The 25,611-nt window shown below is 40.1% G+C and overlaps 3 protein-coding genes across 6 annotated transcripts in view; all 3 read left to right on the top strand.

Annotated features, from left to right (window-relative positions):
- Positions 1–10,111, top strand: part of nfat5b (nuclear factor of activated T cells 5b) — a 32,742-nt gene extending 22,631 nt beyond the window's left edge. For all 3 annotated transcript variants that reach the window (XM_068730339.1, XM_068730338.1, XM_068730340.1), the window contains 7 exons: positions 61–195; positions 291–343; positions 2,021–2,153; positions 2,593–2,667; positions 2,847–2,950; positions 3,182–4,997; positions 5,526–10,111. In XM_068730339.1, coding sequence (XP_068586440.1) covers positions 61–195; positions 291–343; positions 2,021–2,153; positions 2,593–2,667; positions 2,847–2,950; positions 3,182–4,997; positions 5,526–5,764 — 2,555 coding nt within the window. In that variant the 3' untranslated portion in view covers positions 5,765–10,111. The remainder of the gene's footprint in view (positions 1–60; positions 196–290; positions 344–2,020; positions 2,154–2,592; positions 2,668–2,846; positions 2,951–3,181; positions 4,998–5,525) is intronic.
- Positions 10,112–11,308: 1,197 nt separating this feature from the next.
- Positions 11,309–19,077, top strand: kars1 (lysyl-tRNA synthetase 1). Of its 2 annotated transcripts, XM_068730767.1 has the most exons (15): positions 11,326–11,384; positions 12,310–12,477; positions 12,765–12,909; positions 12,999–13,164; positions 13,268–13,361; positions 13,803–13,989; positions 14,578–14,703; positions 14,830–14,949; positions 15,156–15,318; positions 15,780–15,953; positions 16,120–16,205; positions 16,289–16,374; positions 16,461–16,587; positions 16,701–16,844; positions 18,381–19,077. In XM_068730767.1, the coding sequence occupies exons 2-15, from the start codon at positions 12,338–12,340 to the stop codon at positions 18,447–18,449; spliced, it is 1,827 nt and encodes a 608-aa protein (XP_068586868.1). In that variant the 5' UTR covers positions 11,326–11,384; positions 12,310–12,337; the 3' UTR covers positions 18,450–19,077. The 2 variants fall into 2 exon arrangements, with proteins under 2 accessions (XP_068586869.1, XP_068586868.1); XM_068730768.1 differs by lacking the exon at positions 12,310–12,477 and having other exon boundaries at positions 11,309–11,384.
- A 1,413-nt stretch (positions 19,078–20,490) lies between these two features.
- On the top strand, positions 20,491–24,608 carry gcshb (glycine cleavage system protein H (aminomethyl carrier), b). The gene is made up of 5 exons (XM_068731126.1): positions 20,491–20,684; positions 21,857–21,936; positions 23,768–23,831; positions 23,923–24,054; positions 24,200–24,608. Exons 1-5 carry the CDS (start codon positions 20,534–20,536, stop codon positions 24,295–24,297), a joined length of 525 nt encoding a protein of 174 aa, XP_068587227.1. The 5' UTR covers positions 20,491–20,533; the 3' UTR covers positions 24,298–24,608.
- Positions 24,609–25,611: the final 1,003 nt, after the last annotated feature.

Below are 25,611 nucleotides of genomic sequence, written 5' to 3'. Positions count from 1 at the left end.
CATTTATTTTGAAAATCAGTGAAAGTGGCACTTATCAAAACTGTTTATGACTGATTTCAGCTCAGCCTGCAGGAGTGCCTGAAATCCTGAAGAAGTCACTGCACAGTTGTTCAGTGAGAGGCGGAGAAGAGGTCTTTATAATTGGCAAAAACTTTCTTAAAGACACCAAAGTCATATTTCAGGAGAATGTCTCTGGTAAGAAGTTATTATTTTTAAGAATATGATTGTCTGTAGATATTTTGGCTTCATTTGTTCTCCATTAAACATGCTGCATCTTCTGTCTGTTCCAGATGAGAACTCATGGAAGGCGGAGGCTGAAATTGACATGGAGCTGTTTCACCAGGTAAATTGTGATTGCTCTTGTGCTATTTTTGTACTGAATGATTAAAGAGATTGTTTGATTTTCTTGAAGTGGTGTTGTACTTATCCATAGTCAGTGTATTACTTACTGTAGATGGCTGTCAGCACACCCCTAGTTTGGAGAAACAGACAGGAATGAGCAAAGCAATGTGGCAGCTGCAAAATGCTGCCTAAAAATAAGGCCCACCCAAAAAGATCAATATCAGTTTAAGTGTACGCTACATTTAAGATATTTTCACCACTTTATCTTGCTGAAGAACAGCCATTTCAAGCAAGGAACTGAAGCCACTATCCTGATCTCTTCAAAGCCACAAGACTCTTTTGACAAGAAGGCATTCATTTCACCTCTCAGAACTCTGAAGTTACTAAACTACAGCTGTCTCGGTCGGTTTGTTTGTTATATTGTGTGATTTTGGTGTTTTAGTTTTAGTTAGTTCAGACTCATCTGAGTCACACAGTAACACAAACAAACTAAGCGATTAAGGCAGTGGTAGACCAAATACTCTTGTGTTCTGCGAGGTAAAATTACTTTTGTCAAAAGGAGTCTTGTGGCTCTGATGAGAGCGTAGATAACAGCTTAAGTTCCCCGCTGGAAAGGGCAGTCTGACAGCAAGATAAAGCGGTAAAAACATTCTAAATGTAGTGTACACTTAAACTGATATAGATTTAAATACATTTTGCTGCTGCCCCCATCCACAGCAGTTAATTTTTTTAGTTTCCGTGCTGGTACTCTATCTGTTTCTCCAAACTGGGAGCATGTCGCCCGTCATCTACTGTAGGTAATACACTGACTGACTAAGGATAAGTACCTCATACAACCCCACTTGAAAATTCTGAACTATCACTTTAATGCCTATTACTAATCAGCTGAGTAGAAAGAAGCAGCCTTTTCAGATTTGTATGGGGCTTTAGCTGTAATCATCTTAAATGACTGCTGGTTCAAAGGTTTGAGTAGTCTCTTTGTGTTCTGACCTAATTACCCTCAGTCTCAAAAGCTGTACTGAGTGTGTCTCAACAGTCCAGTTTAAACCTTTGCCCCTGTAAACAAAATGGTTAGAGGTAGATCAGTTGATGCATCTGCAGCTAATAAAAAAGTGTTTTTGTGTTGAAGTCATTGGATGTCATTTTGTGTTTTGTTTAAGGTACACTATGGAGTTTTGTTTACATCCAATGTTTCTGACTGATACACATGTTGTGTATCTGCAAATCCTAACAAATATATTGAATGCATTTCCTAATTTTTTCCTAACATTACATTTTTTTAACCAGTACTGTCAAAGTTGGCAAGTAGTCTTTTTTTCTGCCCTTTTATGAGGCAATGCTACATTTTTCAAAGCTGTACTGCCACCAGCTGTTTATAGGTGGAATTAAAACATAATTAAACTAAGTGATTCAGCAATTACCTCTGTCATTTGGTAGATATGGCCACACATGTGTGAATGTCCTAGAGTTATGAACAACATTATACACGGTAATGTGTATCACGTCACCCCCGTGCTCATGATGTGTCCGTAAGGCAAAAGATACAGACAAAGTGATGAATATTTTGTCACTTTGTTCGAATCAACTCACCTTTTGACTCATACTAGATAAGTGCAGTTATACCTACTGTAGTAATCATTCTTTTTTGCTGACTTTCTTTGAATGATCACCCTTCTAGAATCATGTGATAGTGAAGGTTCCTCCGTACCAGAACCAAGCCATCATCTCTTCAGTGTGTGTAGGAATCTATGTGGTGACGAATGCTGGGAGATCCCATGATGTTCAGCCCTTTACCTACACTCCAGATTCAGGTTTGTTCCTGTTTCAGTCTATTTACTAAATCACACAAAGTTTCATACATCTGTCTCTTTTTACAATCAACTAATGAGGAGTCAAGCTGGTTAAAAAACATGTACATTTTTGATGATGAGGTCATTATTTACAAAGTACTTTTTAGATTTACTGGCTGGCACCACAGCTGGCTCACCACCTACAGTTAAGAAGGATCAGAGAAAGTATTAGCAATCAGTTGGGATATCTGTCAAGAGCACAATAAACAGCCAATGTCTAAACTTAGAAATCCAGGGTTATCCACATTCAGGACTCTCTTTCATTAGCACTTTTCATAATTGTAAGGTCCTTCCTTAGTGGGCCTTGATACAAAGTAAACCAAGTTATTATTGTGCTGTATTTCTACATTGATTTTCAAATTTTGTGAGCTCATAAATCTGTTGATGTTTGCCCTTGTAGCAAAAAACGATGTTCCCGTGAAGAAAGAGGCGGCCTCTCCAGTGAAGACTTGTTCATTTGATGAACAAATTAAAGGTTATTTTCTCTTTTGTTAACTACTCTTTGTAACCATGATTGTAGCATCCAGTTTGAAAGCTGTTAATTTCAAATACACTGTACTTGTCAGCTCACAGTTGACTGCTACTTCTCTGAATAGTTGAATACGAAGCAACATTTTTAAGAATAAGATGTATTCCTTGGTGTTGCTCCTACAGTTCTAGATGGTGCCTTGATGCCTCCGATGTTGCCTTTAGTGAAGAGAGAAGATGTCACTCCGATGGAGGTCACCAGCAACCTCCAATCTTCTGGTGTATTTAAGGTGATGTATTGATCTGTAACCTATTTAAAGGCCTCATTAATAACTATTTCATAGTCAAATCACATAAATGTTCAGTAAAATTAAGTTGAGTTCATACTTAATTATCTATTCTGTAAGAGAAGTGTTATTTGTGGACAGTTTTGACTTTAAAGATAACACAATAAAACTGACAACAAAATCTAAAAGCAAAATAAAGCACGTCTTTTATCTTTTATCTTGTGTTTTCAGCAGACTGGGGACCTGTGTCCAGCCCAGCAGAACCCAGACATGACTGCAGGCCATCTAAATAAAAATAGACCATTCTCCAACAACCTGTCTCAGCCTGCGGGCGAACCTGACCAAGCCCAGGCTCCTGTTTTTCCCAACACAGAGCCCTTAGGCACTATTCAGAAGCAGGACATTGCAGCCACCAGCTCCTTCTCTGTACCTGCCGACTCTCTGCTCCAGCAGGGATCACAGCAGTTCCTCCTGGAGCCCAGAGAGGGCCTCGGACAGGAGAGGCCCGGCAGCGGCTCTGCAGCTGTGGGGAGGTTGTGTGTAGAACCTGCACCTCAACAGCAGCAACTGCCTCTTTTCCCCCCAGACGAAGTAGCCCAGCTGGAGGAGGCAGTGAGGCAGCTTAAAGCCAAAGGGTTCTGTAACTTACCACTTCAGTCTGACAACTCAATGGCCAAACAGCAGCAGCAACACATCCAGCACCAACAACAGATCCAAAAACAGCAAATACAGCAGCAACAAATCCAGCAACAGCAGCTTCAACAGCAGCGTGTTTTGGAGAATTTACAGCAGCAGTTGTTTCAGTCACAGATTCAGATGCAGTGTGGCATGTTTCAGGATGCCCCTCAGGCCAAGAACGCAGAGCAGCAGGGCCCATCACAGGGGGTGGTGCCAAACCAGGGGACTCTTTTCCAACAGGCCCAGCAGCAACAACAACAACAACAACAACAACAGCAACAGCAGCAGCAGCAGCAGCAACAAGCAGCTCTCTTTCAGCAGGCGAGTGACCTGCTCTCAATTCAGACCAACTTTCTCCAGCAGACACCATCACACCCTTCACCACCCATGTTCCACAATCCCAGTTCTTTGGCTGAAACACAAGATTCACAGGGAACGTTGTTCCAGAAAGCCTCTCAGGAGCAGGTCCAGGCCGCTCTCTTCCAAAACACCATGACAGTCCTACAGTCTCCGGACCAACAGCCTTCAACCCCTGGGCTTTTCCTCCCTCAGACATCCCTGTCCTCTCAGCTCACAACCAGTAGTGCTCAACAACAGCAACAACAGCAGCAGCAGCAGCAGCTGGCCTTCCTCAGTGCTCTACAAACGCCTGCCCCTAAACCACAATCAGTATTTCAGGCTCAAACCCAGCTCTCCCCCATCCAACAGAGAAGCCCCATGGAGCAGCAGCAGCCCTCCCAGCCTCAGCCCCACACACAGCCAGCCCAGCAGTCTTCCCTGTTTCAGAACATCTCCCCACATCCATCTGCAAACACACTTTCTCCAGGCCAGCAGCAGCAACAGCAGACTGGCCTACTGTTCTGCAACAACCCCCTGTCCACTCCGGAGCAGGCCTCCAGCCTTCTGTTCAGCAGCCAGGGCCAGATGCCTCCGCTGACCAGCAGCAGTTTAGTCTCCCAAGAGCCTCCAAACCCCTCTCTGCTCTTTTCCCAAGCCAGCATGGTGACAGTAAACCAGCAGGATCGCTCTGAGCCTATGGCCTTAGGGAACCCCACCGATCCACGACAGCAAGTCATATTTCAGGAGCAACAGCCGATGCAGCTGGGCAGCAGCTCAAACAACCGGCAGGAGCAGCCTGTGGGCCTCTTTATGCCTCAGTCTAACATGGCCTCTCTGCAGGGGGGACTGGCTACTCAGGAGCTCACACAGTCAGCCATGTTTGCTTCACAGAACGGCGTGGCAAACCTCCAAACGACCACCTCCTCCCCTGTTCAACAGCCAGGAACTCTGTTTCAGACTGCTGTCAGTGGGAGCATCAATCAGCCCAGCCAGCCTCAACAACCTGGCCTCTTCCTTTTTGGGATTCAGAACGGTAAGGAATTGATTACACAGGTGCAGTTTAATCCTGTGGTATGAATGACTGCCAACAAGTGCCGATGGCAAATATTATATGAACCATCTTCTAAATTGTCTGAGAGCCAATGAGAGCCAGTGTTGTTAACTCCCTTAGCAAATTGACATAGTTTTCTCATAACAAGGTCTTCGCACTCATATAAAGGATAGTAGAGTTGTCAAATGGTGAAAAAAGTAAACGGGGAACCAAATGGGAAATCTATGTGCAACCTGAAAAAAGAAATTCTCTTTTAACTCCCCAAAAACATTGGTTTACAATTTATTTAGATCTTTATTTATTGACAATAACATTCTCATCACGAGGTTCATTGACTTGAGCTTTCAGCCACATCTTGAGGCCTTCCTTAGTGGATAACTAAACTACAGTTGAACATGAAAGTTTGTGTGTGTTTCAAAAGCAGAAAGAAACTTGGAACATTAAACCTGCTGTACAAACTTACAATGTAATGTGTGAGGTTTGTAAACTCCCTCTGTTCCCTCCTTGCAGAATGTGACCAGCTGATGAATACTCCTGGAAACACGCTGTCGGATCAGATTATAGCCATCAGCCAGTCTGGTCAGAACCAAAGAGAGAGTGACGCGCACATCCAGTCTCTGCTCAGCCAGTCCCTGTCTCAGTCTGGGCCCGTGCAGAACAGCATGACGGCCTCTCAGAACATGGAGAAGATGGACGACCTGCTGGTCAGCCTGCATGAGTCCGGCAGCAACTTAACTCGCTCATACTAACCGCGTCGTTTCATTTTTATATGTAGAATAATTGTAAAATGTAGAAAAATAGACAAAACACTACTACATGCAGTAAAATAGTTGTGAATTTGCCCTGCATCATGAAGTTTGAGACAAACCGAATATTATGTTCTTAAATCTGAACTCTTATTATTTTTCTGCCCCAACACATTATCCGGTTTACTTTAAGACTGAGCATTTATCTGGAAAGAGTAGTGAAGGTGCTGCTGGCTGTCGTGATTGTTCTCCAGAGTCAGAGTGTCATAAATGATATCTGTTATCTCATCGTTAAGGACAAACTGGACAAATCAATATCCAGACAGTGAACTAGGAATTTCTTGGCGTTAGTGGGCTGGCCAAGAAAAGTGAATATCTCTTATTGACTTCATGACTGACTGACTCCCCATTGTAACAAATGTGCAGAATTAGATGGACTTCAGGTGAAAACAGGCAAATTGTCATTATTTAGAGGAAAAACACCATTTGGTGCTTTGTTCTTCAACTTTTCCTCCAGAAGTACAGTAACCTAGTGGTCTTGTTATTCATTTAACTTGTGAAGTTTAGTGTGTATCTGTAGATAGATTGTCAGTGATGTCATCTGCAGCGTTTCTTGGTTCTTGTGCCGTTTTCTAAAGTCTCCAAAGTGTCTTGTGGTTTCCATGAATAGTGTTCCCTTTAATACTTGTTTTATATTGTTGTTGCATGGAAGGTGGAGTGTGCGGTATAGCAGCAAGGTTTCGACAGACTGTGGTATGTATGGTTGAATACATCGATGATGGTAGATGAAGGTAGTTGACGTGGTTTGAAATTATTTTGCGGTGCAGAAAGTGTATTGAAAGAAGGTTAGAGCTGAGGCAGAGAAATGAGAGGTAGAAGAAAGTAGAAAAGTGTTCTACACTAATCCGATGTGTAATCACAAACAAGTGTCTTATATGTAAGTGCTGATTGTTTAAATGTTGTAGCAGCTAGCTTGCACCTGATAATATATGAATATATTCACTCTAGCTGTCTCTGATAGGCGACAAAGTGACTTCGGTTTTCATTAATGATATAGAAATAAGCTGTGCTCAGTGGGTGTATGACTAAAGTAAAGAGGCATCTACGAGAGGCCTGGATAAATTAGGTCTAGTCTTGTCTAGACCGGATTGTTGCAGTAATACCTGTAAAGAATATTTGAAGTTCAGCCAACAGCTGTCTGTGTGGCTCTGCAGTGAAGCTCACCTCCAGCTGTGAAACATATCTTTCAGTATGAGATCCTTTACCATCTCCACCACAGTGTGCAGATAAGCAAACGTGTTCAGGCTAACATTTAGTCTGTATTCATCCAAACCAAACTGTGTCAGTTTGCTACCTTTTAGAGCAGATTCTCCTTTTAATACATTACAAAGAGATGGATATTTTAAGAAAGTGTGTTGGTAGAAATATGATAGAAAAATAGAAACAAATAAAACTGAGGCTATTGGCTGAGACTTTTCTTTTTACATGTATGTTCAGCATTTTACAATGCTGTTCTTTGTGACCACTTTACTCATCGAGGGTACGGTACAGTCCCACAGGAGGTGGTGGGGGGTTTTGTCAGCCGCCTCTTCCTCATTATTTACAGTGAAGAAGATACGTTTTGAAACATGCTGTTACAACTTTCAACTATTCATTCCCAAAACATATACATTATTTATTCCTCAAAACCAGTGCAAAATGTGGATTGAGACATTTTTATTCAAATACGATTATTTCAGTTGACATATGTTGGATAACTCTAAATCAAACACATCTATAGTAGAGAGAGTGGGATTATATTATTAATATTATGAGTTTTAGTATCGTTTTGATTGCATTATTCTGCGTCAGGCACGCATGAACTGGAATAGTATTCTTAAATCAGCTAGAAAAGAGCCCTTTTTTTTACCAGTTTTATTAATGTGACTGATTTAGTGAATGTAGAAGAGAAGCAAACTGTACATTATACATCTCATCCAGGTTAAGGTATTAACATGCAGTAACGGAGCCTATTTTATATGTTTTCTTGTAAATGCAGTCGCCTGGAGTCGGCCAGTGGCCTCAGGACCAAAGTTTGACTCAAATCTTGCTTTGCTTAAATTCTGATGACAGGCCAGTTTTATGGCTCGTGAGCTTTTATTTTCCATTTATTTCTGAAGAAAAACATAGAGATAGATGATTTCATTGTTAGTCACGATTGTCCCGCTGCCACACTTTTCTTTCCGTTTGTTTGTTGTGTTGTTTTGGGAAAGAAACACACGTTTGTGTCTTGTATAGTTTCCCTGTAAGCGTGTGCATGAACGAGGGGCTGGTCTCTGATGATGACAGAATTAGCTCAGTTTAATGCTTCAGTCGTTGTCTTGTTTTCTATGTACAGAGTGGTAGAAACACATACACACGTTACATTTTATACACTTTTAAGCCAGAAACCGCTGTTTTATGATGGAGATTATGTAAACTTGACTAATGTGATTTGAGGAAGTACGAGTCTGAATGGTTGCGGGTGGTTGTTAAAGGGACCCTACTCCTGAAGGAAACCTGACGTTGGAGAAAAGAGCTATCTGTGATTGGCTTTCTTCAACTTGTGAAATAGAAGAACTACGATTTTCCAGTGTTGAGTATTTATGATTTTATTTCTATTTGTTTGTTTTACAAAGTTTAGATCTTTTTTTTTATTATTTGAATCTGTGTAGTACCAGTCCCTGTCTTCGGAGAAGCATATCTAATTTATTTGTGTGTTGTTTATTATCTAAATTGTTTTCCTTTATCAGTTGTGTTCAGATATTTTCTGTATTGATAACAAGCAATGTCATTTGATTATTATTATTATTGGACCCCTGTCCTTGTAGTCCCTCTTGACCAAATGGTTAAACAGGTTTTAATCCCTCAAAACAGGACCAACAAATTTCAGTATTTTTACTATGAATATAGAACTGATGTGATTATGCAGGCTACCTGTAAATGTCTCACTAAGAATGTTCTTTTATACACATACTGTGGAGGTAATTACTTTTTTGAAATTACAGTTTCCTCATTTGTGTATTTACAATGTAACTGGAGATCAGAAATAGATAAAAGAGTGACTCATTATACAGTCACTACTAACTATGGAAAAGAGGGGGATTGTTGATAAAAGTTCCCATATTTCCTTCAGATGCTACAGACTCTAACTGTCTCTGTTTCTTGAAATAGAACAAGTGGTTTTCTTTTAACGTTACCCATTAATTTAAGATCAACAAGTTGAATCTGCCATCACAGGTGTTTCCCCCTAAAATGTCACTTTAGACACTAGTAGATATCGTACATGTCCTTGAGGAGGTGATGTAGTAGCGACCAGATGTTGTTGCCTGTTTAACACCTTGCTGGTTCTGCCAGTGATGTTTAGTTCTCATTAACTAGAATGTTTTAAGCCATAAGACTTTAAATGTACTTTAAATGCTCGACAACAGTGACCAGATAAATGTGTAGTGCAATTTCTGTCATGCATCTAACTTGTTTGTACTGAAGTATCCATTGCATTTATGTTATACAACGTAGATGCAGACAAACTTTCCCTGAAACTGCTATGCAGCTAATATACTGTAAATGTAGATCTGTTAGTTTTTGAATATATATTTTTCTAAATAGCATCTCCTGTTTTCAGCAAAAAGGAGAAACCAAAGTAGATGTTCTTTCTATTATTTATGTTGCTTGTTGAAACATTTTCTTTGCTTTGATTGTCGCCTGAAACCGATTTCAAATATTTTAATCAGTTAAAATGCAAATTTCTCTTCTCAACAACCATCTCAGTCATGTTTTGTGTGTGTATGTGTGTGTGTGAAACAAGGCTCACTAATTGTTTTTCAGTTGTCTATATTGCCTTCTTGCTTGTAGAGTTTGTGGATCCAGGCTTAGTGTTTACTGGTGCAGTGGTTCCTAATGTGCAGATTTCTCACAGAGTTACCAGGATGTTGTTCTCACAATAAAAGTCAATTCATACTAGAATTGTTTTGTCCTGTAATTTAGGGACAATGGCAATTACAAATTCTGCAAAACATTTGTCCCTGATATGTTCAAAGTCTGTTTTAATTATTTTCCTAAATCCATTTCCTTACTCCACATTTCTGTAACATCTTTAAGTATCTTCACTCCCAACATAAGTGAACCACTCTTCTAGTAAACAGCCTATTCGGTCCAGGAAACAGCAAGGGGGAAATTTTGCCATTTTGTTCCCAACTATGTGAACAATTGTCAAATAATCAGCCGGGGGGGCTTTCTTAATATTTGGCTTTTGTTGGGATGTTTTTAATTCTATTGCAATTACATTTCTGTAAACTTGCTGCTATCTATATTAAACATATATTCTTTAAATGTTAGGCCCCTGAGCTTTTATTTCATGTGTTTGGTGTAAGCTGCTGCAGAAGAATGAGTGGGATGAGGATACACATTGATTCAGAAATATTTTAGTTTTAGTTGATACCATGCCAAAACACCTGCTCTGACACAGCTAAAGATGTTGGCCTGTGACTGATGGCTGGTGGGGTTTTTTCATGTTTTTCTTACAGAAATGCACACGCTCATATGTCATATCTTCTAAGACAAATATTGTGAAATGTACCCACTTCATTACAGCTTGTGTTATCAGCATGTTTGGTTGTTGAGAAATGCTCCCTCCTCCCACAGATTATGTTATGCTTCACATAAATAATGAGAAAGTTTGGCATTTATGTTTTATTTTAATGATCAATGATTGCAATCAGACATGAATATACAATATACCGACTGTTATTTAATTATGGAACGAACTCCCCACTGACATCAGGACGGCAGAAACTCTACACATCTTCCCTCACAGGTTGAAAACTCATCTGTTCAGGCTGCACCTTGACCCATGAAATAGTATTTTTTAAAGAAGAAGAAAAAAATCTTTCTACATCTTTTATTATCTCGTGGCGTGTGTGGCACTTGAAGTAGATCAGCATTAATGGCATGCTTGTGGCACTGTTGGGGTTGTACCTTCATGGTTGAATGCACTTATTGTAAGTCCATTTGGATAATAGGTTCAGCTAAATAAATGTAATGTAGAAAGGGGATTCATTAATTGATTTAAGGAAACACTTTTGTTATTATTCAGACATTCAATTTTTTTCTTGAGTTAAACTAAATGAGTATCATTACATTTTCAAGTGTGATTGTGAAAACCCATTTGAGATCTAGACTTTAGATAAATTAAAAGCTTGAAAATGAGCTTAAGTCTAATAATTGTGAGTTTTAACACGTGTCTGTTTAAAATAAAGACAAAAGTTTATGCTGAATTTGAAGCTGTTACTAACCCTAGTATTTTTATCAGCACTTCTTCAGGTCAAAATTACCTGTTGAACAGCCAGATTATACACACACACACAAATAAGTACAGCCTCCAATGGTCCACAAGCGATTTTTTTTTTGTTTGTGGGACTGTGGATATTGTATTTTAATGAAGTATACTTCACTCTTTCCTGTTTACAGATTTCCAACAGTCACTCAAACGCACCATCAACATCTCGCGTTTTTGCGGCGCGTGCGCGTCATTTGATCTTTCTGAGCGCGGTGTCTACAACATGGCTGACGTGACAGCGGTGGACGGAGAGAAACTCAGCAAAAAGTGAGCTTATTCTTTTCTTCCGTTGCATGTTAGCCACTCTCAACTCTGTACACGGGGTCGTTTTCCTCGGTTAAGTTGTTGTCTTAGCAGTTAAGAGCGTTTCAGTTCGGCTCCGAAATGTGAAGTGTTGCACCAGGTCAGATGATGATAGCGCCCATGCTCCATACGGTGACACACCACAAAGCCTACACATCCCAGGATGCAGTTCGTTTGTGTTTCTGGTAGTTGTAGTTCTGGACATGCGCTGAATCCAATCGCGACTGTGCCTTTTACTTCTCGGTAGAACTACAAGATCCACAGTGCAATCAAAGAAACGTTCTCCACACATTGGTCGTGAAATCGTTTTGGTTTCTTTCCTGTGTTCGATATTAATCTTAACGTTTGGTGTATTTAATCATTTTACTCTTGCAGAACACTTTATTTTGTATTTTAAGGGGTTTTAAACCATCTAGACAATTCTTAAATTATGCTAACTGTGGTGTCCTTCGTTGTTCTTGTGTCTGTAGCGTTATTTGCTAGCAGTAACGTTATGTTACCTCTGACACACCCTTGGCTAAAAGTAAAAGGAAACCTAATCTGAGTTAAAATGTAGTTTTCTTCCGATTTTCTTTGTACTTGAGTGTTTTTACCTCAGTGGCTGGATGTGTGCTCTAGCGAGGGTCTTTGTTTGGGGTTGTAGAGTTATTCTCCCTACAGTTTTTTTTTATATATACACACACACATATATATATATATATATATATATATATATATATATATATATATATATATATATATATATATATACACACACACATACATACACACACACACACACACACACACACACACACACACACACACACACACACACACACTACCTGGTGGGCCAAAGACAGCCTCTGTTGTATATGCTGTAAGCTACATTGTCTGTCTATTTTCTCAGGTCTGTCCGCTGACTGTGGTAGCTCAGCATGCTGTGTCTGGTCAGGGCAGCCAGGCAGCAGCTGTGCCAAGCCTTTGGGGTCAGGGGACAGTGGTTAAAATGTGCTGCCCCATGTACAGATGCAGTCTCACCTCTAATGTACGGGATCCGTTGGAGAGGTGACAAAAGGTTGGTGGATTTCCATTCCAATGAGAAATACAACCAACCTTTTGTCATCAGTCCCCTTTCCCTTTTCTGCATGAGTGCTTGTCTCCGTTATTAGTTGATTGTGGCGTGACCTTGTTTCCTTTTTTATTTCAAACACCAGAATAGTATAAAATGTTGGTCATGCATTTGTGTGCTGTTGTTTTGTGAAACAGTTTGAACATCCATGCAATTTCATTTGTAGTTGCATCATTGACAGAAAACTACAGTATCTAACCGGTGACTCATCTTTGATTCCGCTTTCTTATCAGTGAGCTGAAGAGACGGATGAAAGCGGACAAGAAGGCGGCAGATAAAGAAGCCAAGATCAAAGAGCAGTTGGACCAAAAGAAAGAATCCAACGACCAGGGAGTGGAAAATGCCTGTGGGTTGGATGAGGAGACGCTTGACCCAAATGTGAGATCATATACCTTACTCTTACATTCATTATACCCTTAATATTGAGATCTTTTTGTATTAACGTAATCCGTTTCCCTCTGATGTAGCAATACTACAAGATCCGCACCCAGGCCATCCAGGAACTGAAGGGCACAGCAGAGGACCCGTACCCTCACAAGTATCATGTCGACTTGTCACTCACAGACTTCATTGATAAATACACTCATCTACAGCCTGGAGATCAGCTGACAGATGTTGTTCTCAATGTGTCAGGTACCAGGAATAGCTTAAGATCTTACATTTGTATTTTCCATTTTGTATGTGCACTGTACCCCCAGCAGTAGATGCCCTGTTAATCATGTTGTTTGATTTACAGGCCGCGTCCATGCCAAGAGGGCTTCTGGTGCCAAGCTGATTTTCTACGACCTGCGGGGTGAAGGAGTCAAGTTGCAAGTCATGGCAAACTCAAGGTACACAATGATAGCCATGGTTAAAACACATAGTTTTAGAGGCATCATGACTGCAGACAGATGATTGAGTCGTTCAGAGCTGCATGGATTGGTGAGTTCAAGTTAAAACAGAAAGAAGAGAAATTGTTAAACTTCTTGGAGTTTTTGGGAAGTTGCATGATGTCACACACTGATGTAGTGCTTGTTATTGAAACAAATGTTCGTACTATTACTGGGGGAACTCATCGGCTGCTTGCAGCCCAAAAACTGCAAAACCATTCAACTCTCTAATAAGATTTCTTGATTATGTGATTATTTTAAGACAGATTATTCATATCATCACGTTTGTGTTGTGAAATGTTATACAGCGTATCATTTCACCTCGTACTGTTTGTTCTTCTCCCTGTGGATGATTAAGTGTGCCTTGATTTAATTTCTGCATATTTTCTCTTACTCTGTCAGGACTTACAAGTCTGAGGATGCCTTTGTGGCCATCAACAACAAACTGCGGCGCGGAGATATCATCGGTGTCCGCGGTAACCCGGGGAAGACAAAAAAAGGGGAGTTGAGCATCATTCCCATCGAGATGACCCTACTGTCGCCATGTTTGCACATGTTGCCCCACCTTCACTTTGGCCTCAAAGACAAGGTAATACCCGTTGTGATTAGACACTGATAGTGAGAGACGCACTGTACCATGTCCTTTTTCTCAAAAAGACGCTAAATCACACGTTTCTGCAAATACCACGTTTAAAAGTGAGAACAGACGACACAAAGCAGAAGCATTAGTTGTTATGTCTCACTATTAGTGCATTTAGGGCAGTGGCTAGTCAGACTAAATATATATAATATAATCCTTTTTTTCCTGCTACGACGACTCAAAATTTCACTGAGAATCATTTTTACCATGTGCTTGAAGGGAAGATTCCAGTTTATCTCGTGCAATGTTACCTGAAAAATTCGTGGCCTTTTCAGAAATGCTCAGATGAAGACACATGTTTCTTCTTTCTATTACCTAAAATCACCTCTGCTGTAATTTAATTAGTTTTCATTTTCAGCCAGCCCCAGTTGCAGTGTCCCAAAAGTGAAAAACCTCAAAGCTTTCAGTTAGTTTTACTAAGTTTGCTAACAGTAGCCTGTGTTGATGGGGAGAGGACAAGGTGACCAGTCGATACAACAGCAATGACCAACGTTGAAGCATTTCTTTTCTCACCAATGTGTAATCTTTTTCTTAAAGGAAACACGTTTCCGCCAGCGCTACTTGGACCTGATTCTCAACGACTACGTGAGGCAAAAGTTCATAACTCGCTCCAAAATCATCACATACCTGCGCAGTTTCCTGGACCAGCTGGGATTTCTGGAGGTAAGAGTTGGTGTCTGTAGTCATCGTCACACAACTAATGTAGATTGTTTGTAGATTTGTTCCACATTTAAGGAACATAGAGTTAGTCAGTGTAGCTTTGCTGAATGGTGTTTGCTGTTTCTTTAGATTGAGACACCGATGATGAACATTATTCCTGGTGGAGCAGTGGCCCGTCCATTTGTTACTTACCACAATGAGCTGGATATGAACCTGTACATGAGGATCGCACCTGAGCTCTACCACAAGGTAATCCATCACTTCCAGAACCGTCCTTCTCAGTAATCATTTACTTCCATATTTCTGTTTATTTGTTGTGAAATTTGTGTACAGAAATACATTAATTCTTTGTATACATCAACTTAACTTAACCCCCCTCAACTGTCATTGACGGCGGTTAGTCACATGTGTCAAATGTCTAAATATTAACGCTGCATATCAAACTTTTCCCACAGATGCTTGTGGTTGGAGGAATAGACCGAGTGTATGAGATTGGTCGTCAGTTCAGGAATGAAGGCATCGATCTTACTCACAATCCAGAGTTCACCACCTGTGAATTCTACATGGCTTATGCCGACTACCATGACTTGATGGAAATCACAGAGAAACTGCTCTCAGGTAGGTAAAACATGGATAGTTAGCATAGTAAGAAATGGTTAAACTGGCTAACATACCAATGAAGGAAAGAAATGGCAGTTATTAGCAAAAGGTTTTTGTCAGTCTTGCTAATATCTGACATGACTTGTTTAGATTGTCTTTGTTACAAGTGTCCTTTAAAATCCTGTTTGACAAGTGAAACTCAAAACATGAAGCTGTCACTTCAGATGCAACAAGAGCATCACCTGTTTGCACCTGTTTACTCCTAACTAATGTGTCCATTTGGGATAAGGAGACTATTCCACATAAAAAAAAAAAATCTTTAAAGTATGACGTCGGTAATGAGCTTTTAATATGATAAGCTATTTTAATATATGAATCGGCCAGAGCGCAATTTCTTCTCAGTGTCTTCTCAGTTTTGTCACAGGAAAGGTATCCACTGAACTGCTCTGGTTAACTCAGTGGTGCCCTCTTTGCTGCAGGAATGGTGAAACACATCACTGGAGGATACAAGGTGACTTATCACCCCGATGGTCCGGAGGGACAGGCCCAAGAGATTGACTTCACGCCGCCATTCAGGAGAGTGAGCATGACACACGACCTGGAGAAGATTATGGGAGTGAAGTTCCCTCCTACTGACAGCTACGACAGTGATGGTGAGAGCCTGTAGAGATGTAGAGGTGGACTTTATGTGAGAGCTTTTGTTTCTGTGACATTCTCTATCTCTCTCACACGTTCTCTTCCACAAATAAAGGGTTTATTTCAAATGTTTTTATTCTGCAGATTTCTCTTCATGTTTCTCTTTCACTCTTTTGTCTTCAGAGACACGCAAATTCTTTGACAAACTGTGTGCACAGAAAGGAGTTGAATGTCCTCCACCCAGAACCACTGCCCGCCTCCTTGACAAGGTGCTCCATTGATGAACATCAGCGTCTGCTTTATTCCCTTTTTATTACTATGAGGTCTTTACTAATACAGTTTTTCCCCACAGTTGGTTGGAGATTTCCTTGAGGTCACCTGTATCAACCCCACATTCATCTGTGAACACCCTCAAATCATGAGTCCCTTAGCAAAATGGTGAGAAACGCCTCATTTCATCCTCATATCTATCCGTTAAAGATGTGATGCTCAGGTTCATGCTGACACTTCCTCAATTATTACAGGCACAGATCACAGAAGGGCCTGACGGAGCGTTTTGAGCTCTTTGTGATGAAGAAGGAAATCTGCAATGCTTACACTGAGTTGAATGATCCGATTAGACAGAGGGAGCTTTTCGAGCAGCAATCCATGGTGTGTATAGAATGGTGGTACATGGTCACATCATAAAGGTTAAGACTCTGTATTGTTAGTGTGAGTGTATATATTGGTGCGTATTAATCATTTTTATGGTGGATCTCTTTCAGGCCAAAGCAGAGGGCGATGATGAGGCCATGTTCATTGATGAGACCTTCTGCACAGCTCTGGAATATGGACTGCCACCAACTGCCGGCTGGGGGATGGGCATCGATCGTCTCACCATGTTCCTCACCGACTCCAACAACATCAAGGTAAAGCTGTCGTATGAATCATGATGCTAGCACATGCATGTCAGGTTTAAGTCCTTGTACCACAACGACAAAATGCATAAGAGATAGAATGTGAGAATTCAAGGTAAACTGTGGTGTTTTGACCACTAGTAGCGCTCTGGAGCTGTTTTTCTATGAGTGGCTCCCCCTTTTGTTTGTCTCGTGCATTGCAGCTTGCAAATGTATTCTGCAGAATGAAGTGCACTTTGTTAGACCTTAGGGATACACACAATGCTTTTTGGTGAGTAACACTGAATGTAAACAATTGTGCTTGTTTGCACTGCTGTGATTGTTAACATAGGGCACTCTGTTAAGATTTAGAGTTAAACACTTAATCTAAAATGTATCAGTTGAGTTAGCAGCCATGCTTTTACGTCTGAACCATCACACCTACTTTCTGTGCATTTTTGCCTTTTGTTATTAGATCTCTGATGGCACTTGATGTCAACATTAATAGCCCCCCAGCGCTCCAGTGTTATGCTGAAGTCCTACACAAACTAAATATGCAATATACAAGATTTCATGGATGCAAGCCAAAACACCTAGGTTTTACTTTGCAAACGCATCACTAAGGCTAATATTAAAATGAAGGCCACTTACACAACTAACCAACGCAACAACAGATGATACACAGAACACTCCTCTCTCTAACCCAATGCGCACGCACGCACGCACGCACGCACACACACACACACACACACACACACACACACACACACACACACAGACACACACAGACACACACGCTGGAACCCGACACACAGACCGTGGCTCCGTTTAGGTCCACAAACAGACGTGAAGACTGGCTCGCTTCATGCAACCTGTAGCAGCTCTGGTTGGCTGTGTCATTTTTGGCGGAAAATCGTGTCTTGCACTCACCATTTATAGTTTTTAATAAATGTTTTGCAAAACGGCTGGGCATTAGTAAGCTTCTAAAATACATTTTTGTGACCATTGCAAGTGACAAATAATTGTCTTGTGATTTTAGAGACCCCCTGAAATTTTGAGGTTTTTAGGGGGTCTGAAGTGTCAATCAAGGGCTCTAGGACTCCCTGTATTTTGCACAGTGGTTAAGAGCATATATGAGAGCCAAGATGGGGCTAATGCACAAATTGTAATTGTGGGTTAAAAGTTTAAAAAAAAGTTGAACTTACTGTTTAATATTTCTTTCAGGTACATGGTAATTATAAAAGGACCGATTTAAAGTAACAAATTATTAAAATAAAAATACTTCAAATCAACACAGGCTTGTTGCTGATCATGCAGTTATTAATGTGTGACCACATGACCCAGTGCGTTGTCCTCATCAGGATTTTTGGCTTTGTTCAGACTGAAAAACAACAGAAGAACACATTAACGGGACACAACGGGTTAAAGAGATAACGTCATCAAGAAAGCACATTTGTAGCACTGTATGCACACATAGTTTAGCTCCCAAACATGTCACACAGACGTCCTCTTTGATGTACAAGCTGTAAGAGTTGGAAACCTTCAGGTGACAGTTTTGTTCTCTCACAGGAGGTGTTGCTCTTCCCAGCGATGAAGCCTGATGACAAGACGGCGCCCACAGAGGGCACCTCCGTCTAATGACATGACCACTCCCTGCTATCACATCTGTGCAGGAGTCTGTATGGAGTAGGAGTCTGTATGGAGTAGGAGCCTTTACCTCACTGTGGTCATCAGTGGAGCCTGCAGCCTTTTTGTTTTATCAATGTTAAGTCTGTCAAAGGTTTGATTGTTGCTTTCGTTAAGGGAAATCTTCTTGTCTCCGTTACATGGCAACGACTGGTAAACGATGACAAATGCTTCTTTTCTTCCTTTTGTGTTTCTTACTCTTTTGTGGTCATATTTGCTGCGTCCTCCTCGAGTGATTGTAACGAGACGTTTTAATCCTCATTGTCACCCAGATGGTAAATGGATCGTATTTGATCAGGAAATCATGTGTGATCTGCTGTAGATCTTGTATGAAATATTTTTGAATATACTTCGAGATATTTCACAGGGTGCTTGATTTTGGCTACCAAATACAGATAGATAGATACACCACATAATAACACTCTACACACAGTCACCTGTGTTCTCAGTACATCCATCTGTTTTACCAAATCTGCTTGTATTCTATTTCTGAGACTTTTTGAGCAAGACTCCACGAATTCAATATTCCTCTGCCACGAAGTTTAAACAAGACTGTCAGAATAAAGTGAATATGAATCAACTTTGTTTGCTCTCTTGTGATGTTTTAATTTGTTTACAGAACATTTAATGTATTTTAAGAGTTTAGAGAATATGATTATAGGATTTTGGTGGCTTTGAGGCTCATGGATTTCAAAATCCTGGTAGTAGTAATAACTATCTTTTCTTTACATGAGAAACGCTATCAATGAATTCTGGACTGTGATACTTTCTTTAGTGCTGGGGAGGAAATTCTCTTTGACTTTTCCACTGGGACATAGTCTGGCATAATTACACTGACCTTGCAGCTGAATAAATAGCTTAATCAACATTTACAGCAGGACAATAATTAAGCATACAAATATAATGAAATGCCAGTAAGAAATTATTTTTCATTAGGCTGTCTTTAGATACCTTAATTTTTAAATTAAATGAGAAAAGCTACTTAAAAAAAGACAGTCTTTATGATTTCTTACTTTTTTAATTAGTGTGTGCATAGTCAAATTTCATGTCACAATTATTTTCTTTCCCACAGAAACTGTTTACTGTGTAAAAAAAGTAACTGACCACATTGTTTTGCAACATTTCCCACCCTGGTCCCCAAACCAAAATCTGCACTCATGGCTGCACAACCCTTACTGGTGTAAACATTACCAAGTCTCTAAGAATATTCAAGTACTTGTATGAATTCATTGGCTCCCGAATCAACTTCAAAATTCTTCTTTTCGTATTTAAAGCAAGTTTTAAAATACACACTTACTTGTTAGATGCAAAATGTCAGCATCAGGTGGATATGCCCCACCATCTCGTTTTCAAAGCCATCTTTTTGCAAGAGGAAGTAACTAAGTACATTTACTCAATGACTGTACTCGGTAAACTTTTAGGTCTGACTTTAATTGATTATTTTGATTCTAATTTCATCTACTTTACTGCATTTCAGAGGAACACATTGTAGCCTACTTGTTACACTGTTGCGTTTATTTGACAGCTACAGTTATTACCAGTTACTTTACACATTTACATTCTAAATGCAAAGCATACATCCTCTTATAAAAATGAATCAATGTGTAATAAAATACTTGGGTATTAGCTCTACCTCGACCACCCACTACATTAACATGCTCCTTAGATGTAAATGCATTTAGAAAAATAATTCAATATAACAATTAAACAGTCTAAAAGGGGCATTTCTTTTATTTTTGGTACTTTAAGTAGCCATTTTGTGATAGTTACTCAAGTCCAATTTTGAATGCAAAACATTTACTTATTTTTACAGTTACTTTTACTGAAGTAGAAGATCTGAATACTTCACCCGGCGGTGTTAATTTCCTATGACTAACGAGTGAAAACGGTTGCAATTATTGCACAATTATTGCACCCTCCTCCCTCCACCGTGCTTCCTTCCTCCTGACGGGAGTCCGCACACAGTGGGATGGTGCGCGCTCCCGCAGTCAAATGTAAGTGCACCCGAGTCGGACAGACACACACACTGACAGAAGATGGCGATGAGAGTGGGTCTACGCCGCCTCTCTGCAAACTTTTCTCCCAGACTGCCTCCGCTCTCCTCGGCAGCGCAGGTTGCAGCGACTCGGTTGCTGTGGAGGAGCGACTCTCCGCGGACACTGAGCACGACCTCGGTCCTGTCCACAGGTAAACAATAAATAAATACATAAACAAACCACATTTATATGGCTGCCCAAAGGAGCTGTAATGTTACATACTAACATGCGGGCTGCTGGTCTCACATTCCTGCCTGTCTGCAATGGGCGAAACAACTCAACGCAGTTTGTGGAGAAACTTTCCCACAGCGGAGAAGAGGAAGTGCAGGGAGGGCGGATAAAAGTTTGTTTTTTCACACGGAAACTTTAGCAACCGCATTTTATTTTATCTAAATTATACAAGGACTTATTTTTTGTCTCTATTTGATGTAATTGGGAAAACAGCCAAATCACGAGCTCCAAATTGGGACGTTAATTGATTAACGTAAACAACAAATGACCCAGGCTAGGCCTGTCTCGTGCACCAAGTAACTTAAATCGTATTAAACAGAAGTCACCCATGATCCTAGATATGTGCCACAAATAGCTGTGGGGTGGTGAATTGCATGTGTGGGCCTACATGTGGTCTAAAATTTCAACAATTTAATTATTTTTCACCCAGTTGTTGCTTTCAATCATTATTCTTCAAGCCTGTGAAATGTAAAAAGGCTCTCATTATAACATTTAGAAAGGCGTTCCCTCAGCCCTTCACAGCAGAAACATTCAGCTCTCAAGACCGACTCTGCTCTCCCCTGTCATGCATCAGCGTCTTCTTCACAATCTGGTTCAAACCTGTTATTTTATACATGGTCTGATGTCAACATGTAAATTGTTGAGGCATTGTGATTCTTCCCTCAGTAAAGATGACAGCATGAGCTTGGAATCAAAAACTGCCTTAACTCGAAACACTGATGGCCAGGAGCCAAAATACTGCTCCTGCAGAACACTCATGTTTGGACATGTTCGGTGTTTAGGTTGTCTTATTGCAACCTGTAAACTACAGATTCGTTATTTTGAATTGAAAGCACATGGTGTTGCATCAGAAGCGGCCTTCTCTTCCGCTTTGGTCCATAGATTAGTGAGATGTTCTTTGGACATCCAAATGATGTGCTTTCACCCTCCATGTACTCCACGTGTTCTTATCGTTGTCAGACCCGTGTCACATTCACTATTCATAGTTTCATGTTGTATTTGAAAGGTGCTGTATACATGCATCTATGTTGTTGACTCGCACTAATAAATTAATCTGTTCCCAGCTAAAGTATTCCCTTGTTCTCTCCGCAGCCCTAAAGTTCACAGAAAAGCATGAGTGGGTGCGAGTGGAAGGTGGAATCGGCACGGTTGGTGTCAGCAATTATGCTCAGGTAGGTTTGATGGGTTGTGGTATTAATCTTTTGATTTATGACACAATTGGTTCAGAGGTTTATTGGTGGCAATCTAAAAATAGTGGAATGCTAATGTCTGCAGTTCAGAACTGCACTTTGTCCTCACCTGCAGCACCTGTACCCTAACGAACTAATCTACTGTTTTATGACTATTGTTTGAGACAATTGATGAACACCAAAATGCAGCGCTGTGCAGAAAATCTCACGGACGTTTTAGAACTTTGACTGTGTGTGTGTGTGTGTGTGTGTGTGTGTGTGTGTGTTAGTCTTTGGCTTGAATGCAGCCAGAGAAACAGTTACTGTACTCGGAGGCGTTGTATTCACATGTTGAGCAGTAACGGCTAATCTGACCTATTAAAAATGAAAATGATATCATCTCTGCTGCTGAACGACAAAAGTAATTTACTGTGATGCAGTCTACTGTGTTTTACTGCCTTTTTGTTTATATTCATTGAGCCTCATATCACTACTGCGTTCAAAAAGAACTGCTCATCAACTGTGGCGGTGATTATTTCTGAGCAAAGTGTGGACTCTTATTGTACTCTGGAACGTGAACTTTGAGCAGAACTGTGATTGTGTGTTAAACTCGCAGCATCTTGGAAAAGTGAACTGTAAATGAAAAACCACCCAGCCTATAGCCTAATAGAACAAACGAGTACGACTAGTAGTTTTCTCAGGGTGTTGTAAAAGTATAAACTAAAGTATAAGAATGACCAAGTCGGTGTTCCTGCAGTTCTCTAAAACTTTAAAGTTTGTTGAGGCTTCAACAATTCCAGAGTCTCAAAGTAATTTCCTTATGGTAGACTGCTCCCAGAAATGTTTCCTTCAGTCTCTAACGGGAACATTTTGACTATGAGCGGTTTGACGTGCTCAGGCAGATTAATCTGCGAGTAGACTATGCTGCGCTAGCCACCACATTTGAGTCTTGTATTTGAGCTTCAAATTCCAAAATCAGTTGTGCTATTGCCCACTGGTTAAGTTGCATGGATATATCAAACCAAGGTATTGCAGGCAACTTATAAATCCAGCCCGTTCATACTGTATATGGATACCATTACCTATAACACTTATTACATCCAAATGGCTCATTTCAGATGGCCATGGACAATGTATTCAGTCACTGTCAGCATATTAAAGTCTTACTTCAAGATGAAATGGTGTCTTTATCCCTAGGTAGAGCAATTCCAGTTTATTGTGTATGAATGAGTGCGAGAAAGGTTCACATCTTTGTGACGTCAACAGTTTGGGTTCCAGTATCTCTGCTTCAAAAGTATTGATCAGGCTGACTGGGATTAGCTGCACTTTATAATGAAGTTCCTCACAGAAAGGTTCTCTGTGCCAGTAACCTCAGGTGTGTGTGTGTGTGTGTGTGTGTGTGTGTGTGTGTGTGTGTGTGTGTGTGTGTGTGTGTGTGTGTGTGTGTGTGTGTGTGTGTGTGTGTGTGTGTGTGTGTGTGTGTGTGTACAAGAGCAACACCATTAAACTGGCTGACATTTCACTGTCATGCTGCTATAAATACTCGCTATAATTAATTTGTGATTTAAAAAATAATCCCCAGCAAATGGATTATTTACTCCTGTTTTAAGTGATATTTGCTAAAAAACTACAGTGACCATGTTTTCATTATTATTGCTTTTTTTTTTTTTTAATGAAGTATAAATTTGTGACTTATTTTTTTAAGATGTACATCTTCAGTAGAAACAGTCTTATCCTATTTACAGTGCAGAATTGTAAGACATTGTTGGATTGCTGTTTTTACTCACTTTATATAATACTTTGTGTATACTAAAATTGTGTTCTATCATTTTAGGAAGCATTAGGTGACGTGGTATACTGTGGGCTTCCTGAAGTTGGCCAAAGACTTGAACCGTTGGGTAAGAGCCTGGACTACACGGCACATTTCTCAAAGTAATTCCAGCAGTGATAAGAAGTATCAGTCATGTTTTTTCTGGGTGTGTGTTGTAGAGGAGTTTGGTGCCTTGGAAAGCGTGAAGGCTGCCAGTGAGCTATACTCACCACTGGCAGGAGAAGTGACGGAAATCAACACAGAGCTGGCAGAGAACCCTGGACTCGTGAATAAATCCTGCTATGAGGAGGGTAATCGTCTCGCAGTCTCTGTTGTTCTTTCCTGACATTTCTCCCACTACATTTGTTGCCATGATAGATGAAGAGTTGCCAGACCAGAACACGGTAACTACTTGTTCATGAGAACATTTTTTAAATGTATTTAATTCTTTTTCAGGGTGGCTTATCAAGATGACGATTGAAAAGCCTGAAGAACTCGAAGGCCTCATGGATCAAGCTGCTTATGATTCTTTTATAATGTCACTTGAAGAATAAATGGATTAACTCCACTGTGCTGTTTTTATAATGTCACTGCAATCAAAGATTAGTAGGCAGGGTTACTAACATCTTGTGTGACACTCTCTATTTATTTTGATACTGAAATTGTGCTATCAAAATAATAAAAAAAAAACATCCTCAGTAGCATCTAAGGTTAGGATTGTCTTAGCTACTAGCCAACTGAAAGGGCTCTTAATCTCGAGATCTGTCGGTACACTTGTTTCTAATGCTTTGCTCCATGTGGGAAATGCCTGGAAAGTGATTGTAAGAGCCGTGTCACATTCATTTAATAAAATTTGATCCTTTCACCCCTGTGATTTTTTTTTTTTCCACTTGTGTCTGTAAACTCACTTTCAACTTTAAAGTTGAAGCAGTGTGTTGTGATGCCTTCAGTGTCAGGATGACACAAATTCACAAGCAACAAGGGCAACGTAACTTTAAGAGAAGCTCATGCAGAGTTTGTGATGAGCTTGAGGCATGTTCATATCTTGTTTCTCTACATGTTCATATCATGTTGCTCTACATGTGCTGCTTCTTTTTGCTTGATATGGTTCCACACACCTTGACCTATGCCCCATGTGAAGAAAGACAGAGATTGCAGTTGATCAATGATTAATGAAGCGGTGAACAAAAAACTGCACTCTCAAGCTGAAAATGCAAAAATTAGAGCAGTAATTGGTTTCCTTGGTTAAAAATGAATAATTGAAATATTGTCACTGAGGACATCTAGTTAATTTCATCATATAACATTCCTACTAAATCTATAAAAAAAAAAGTTATTTTGAATTAATTTAATTTGTTAACCAAATGTTCTTACAATACCTTCCTTTTAAAGAGAAGGTCTGTTGTGCTGACCTATTTGTGTACGATCCAGGTCTCACATTCAAACTTGACCCGTCTCCAATTGACATCCTGCTCCAAAATAAAACATGCTCTTCAGATGCAATTAAAAACCTTCAACCAAGTTCTAAAAGCAATCCAAGTAATGGTATGCATCAGTAATATCAAGGAATCACTAAGCTGGTGTATTGTTTTTACTTTAGTCTCACAACCACTACTACTTTTGACTCTGGGCAATGCAGAGAGACAAGTTCAGACCGGTTCAAGCATAGAAAAATAAGTAAATATTCTCATTAGATGGCTTTCATTAAATCTTTCTACATATAGTGCTGTGAGCTTTATCATTAAATGTCAATGACGTGTAGTACTTAAAGTAGTGTGCTGCACAGCACCACTCTGTCACGGTGTGCTGAAGGTCGCACATGAAGCACAAAATTAAAAGATAATTTCCCAAGTCAGTGCTGTTCTGAT

Source organism: Cebidichthys violaceus, unplaced genomic scaffold, assembly GCF_023349555.1.
Source record: "Cebidichthys violaceus isolate CVI_PGR_0920_01 unplaced genomic scaffold, fCebVio1.0.p SCAF_5, whole genome shotgun sequence".
Taxonomy (NCBI): Eukaryota; Metazoa; Chordata; class Actinopteri; order Perciformes; family Stichaeidae; genus Cebidichthys; species Cebidichthys violaceus.
The sequence above is the reverse complement of the archived record's forward strand: the minus strand, read 5'-3'. Positions and strand labels throughout refer to the sequence as shown.

Bases quoted from the DNA above. Each gene is read 5' to 3' on its own strand.
- kars1 (XM_068730767.1), top strand. From the start codon at position 12,338: ATGCTGTGTCTGGTCAGGGCAGCCAGGCAGCAGCTGTGCCAAGCCTTT. The intron at 13,165-13,267 runs GTACCAGGAATA...TTTGATTTACAG, and splicing joins TGTTGTTCTCAATGTGTCAG to GCCGCGTCCATGCCAAGAGG. The intron at 15,954-16,119 runs GTGAGAGCCTGT...TTTTGTCTTCAG, and splicing joins TGACAGCTACGACAGTGATG to AGACACGCAAATTCTTTGAC.
- gcshb (XM_068731126.1), top strand. From the start codon at position 20,534: ATGGCGATGAGAGTGGGTCTACGCCGCCTCTCTGCAAACTTTTCTCCC. The intron at 21,937-23,767 runs GTAGGTTTGATG...CTATCATTTTAG, and splicing joins GTGTCAGCAATTATGCTCAG to GAAGCATTAGGTGACGTGGT. The intron at 23,832-23,922 runs GTAAGAGCCTGG...TGTGTGTTGTAG, and splicing joins CCAAAGACTTGAACCGTTGG to AGGAGTTTGGTGCCTTGGAA.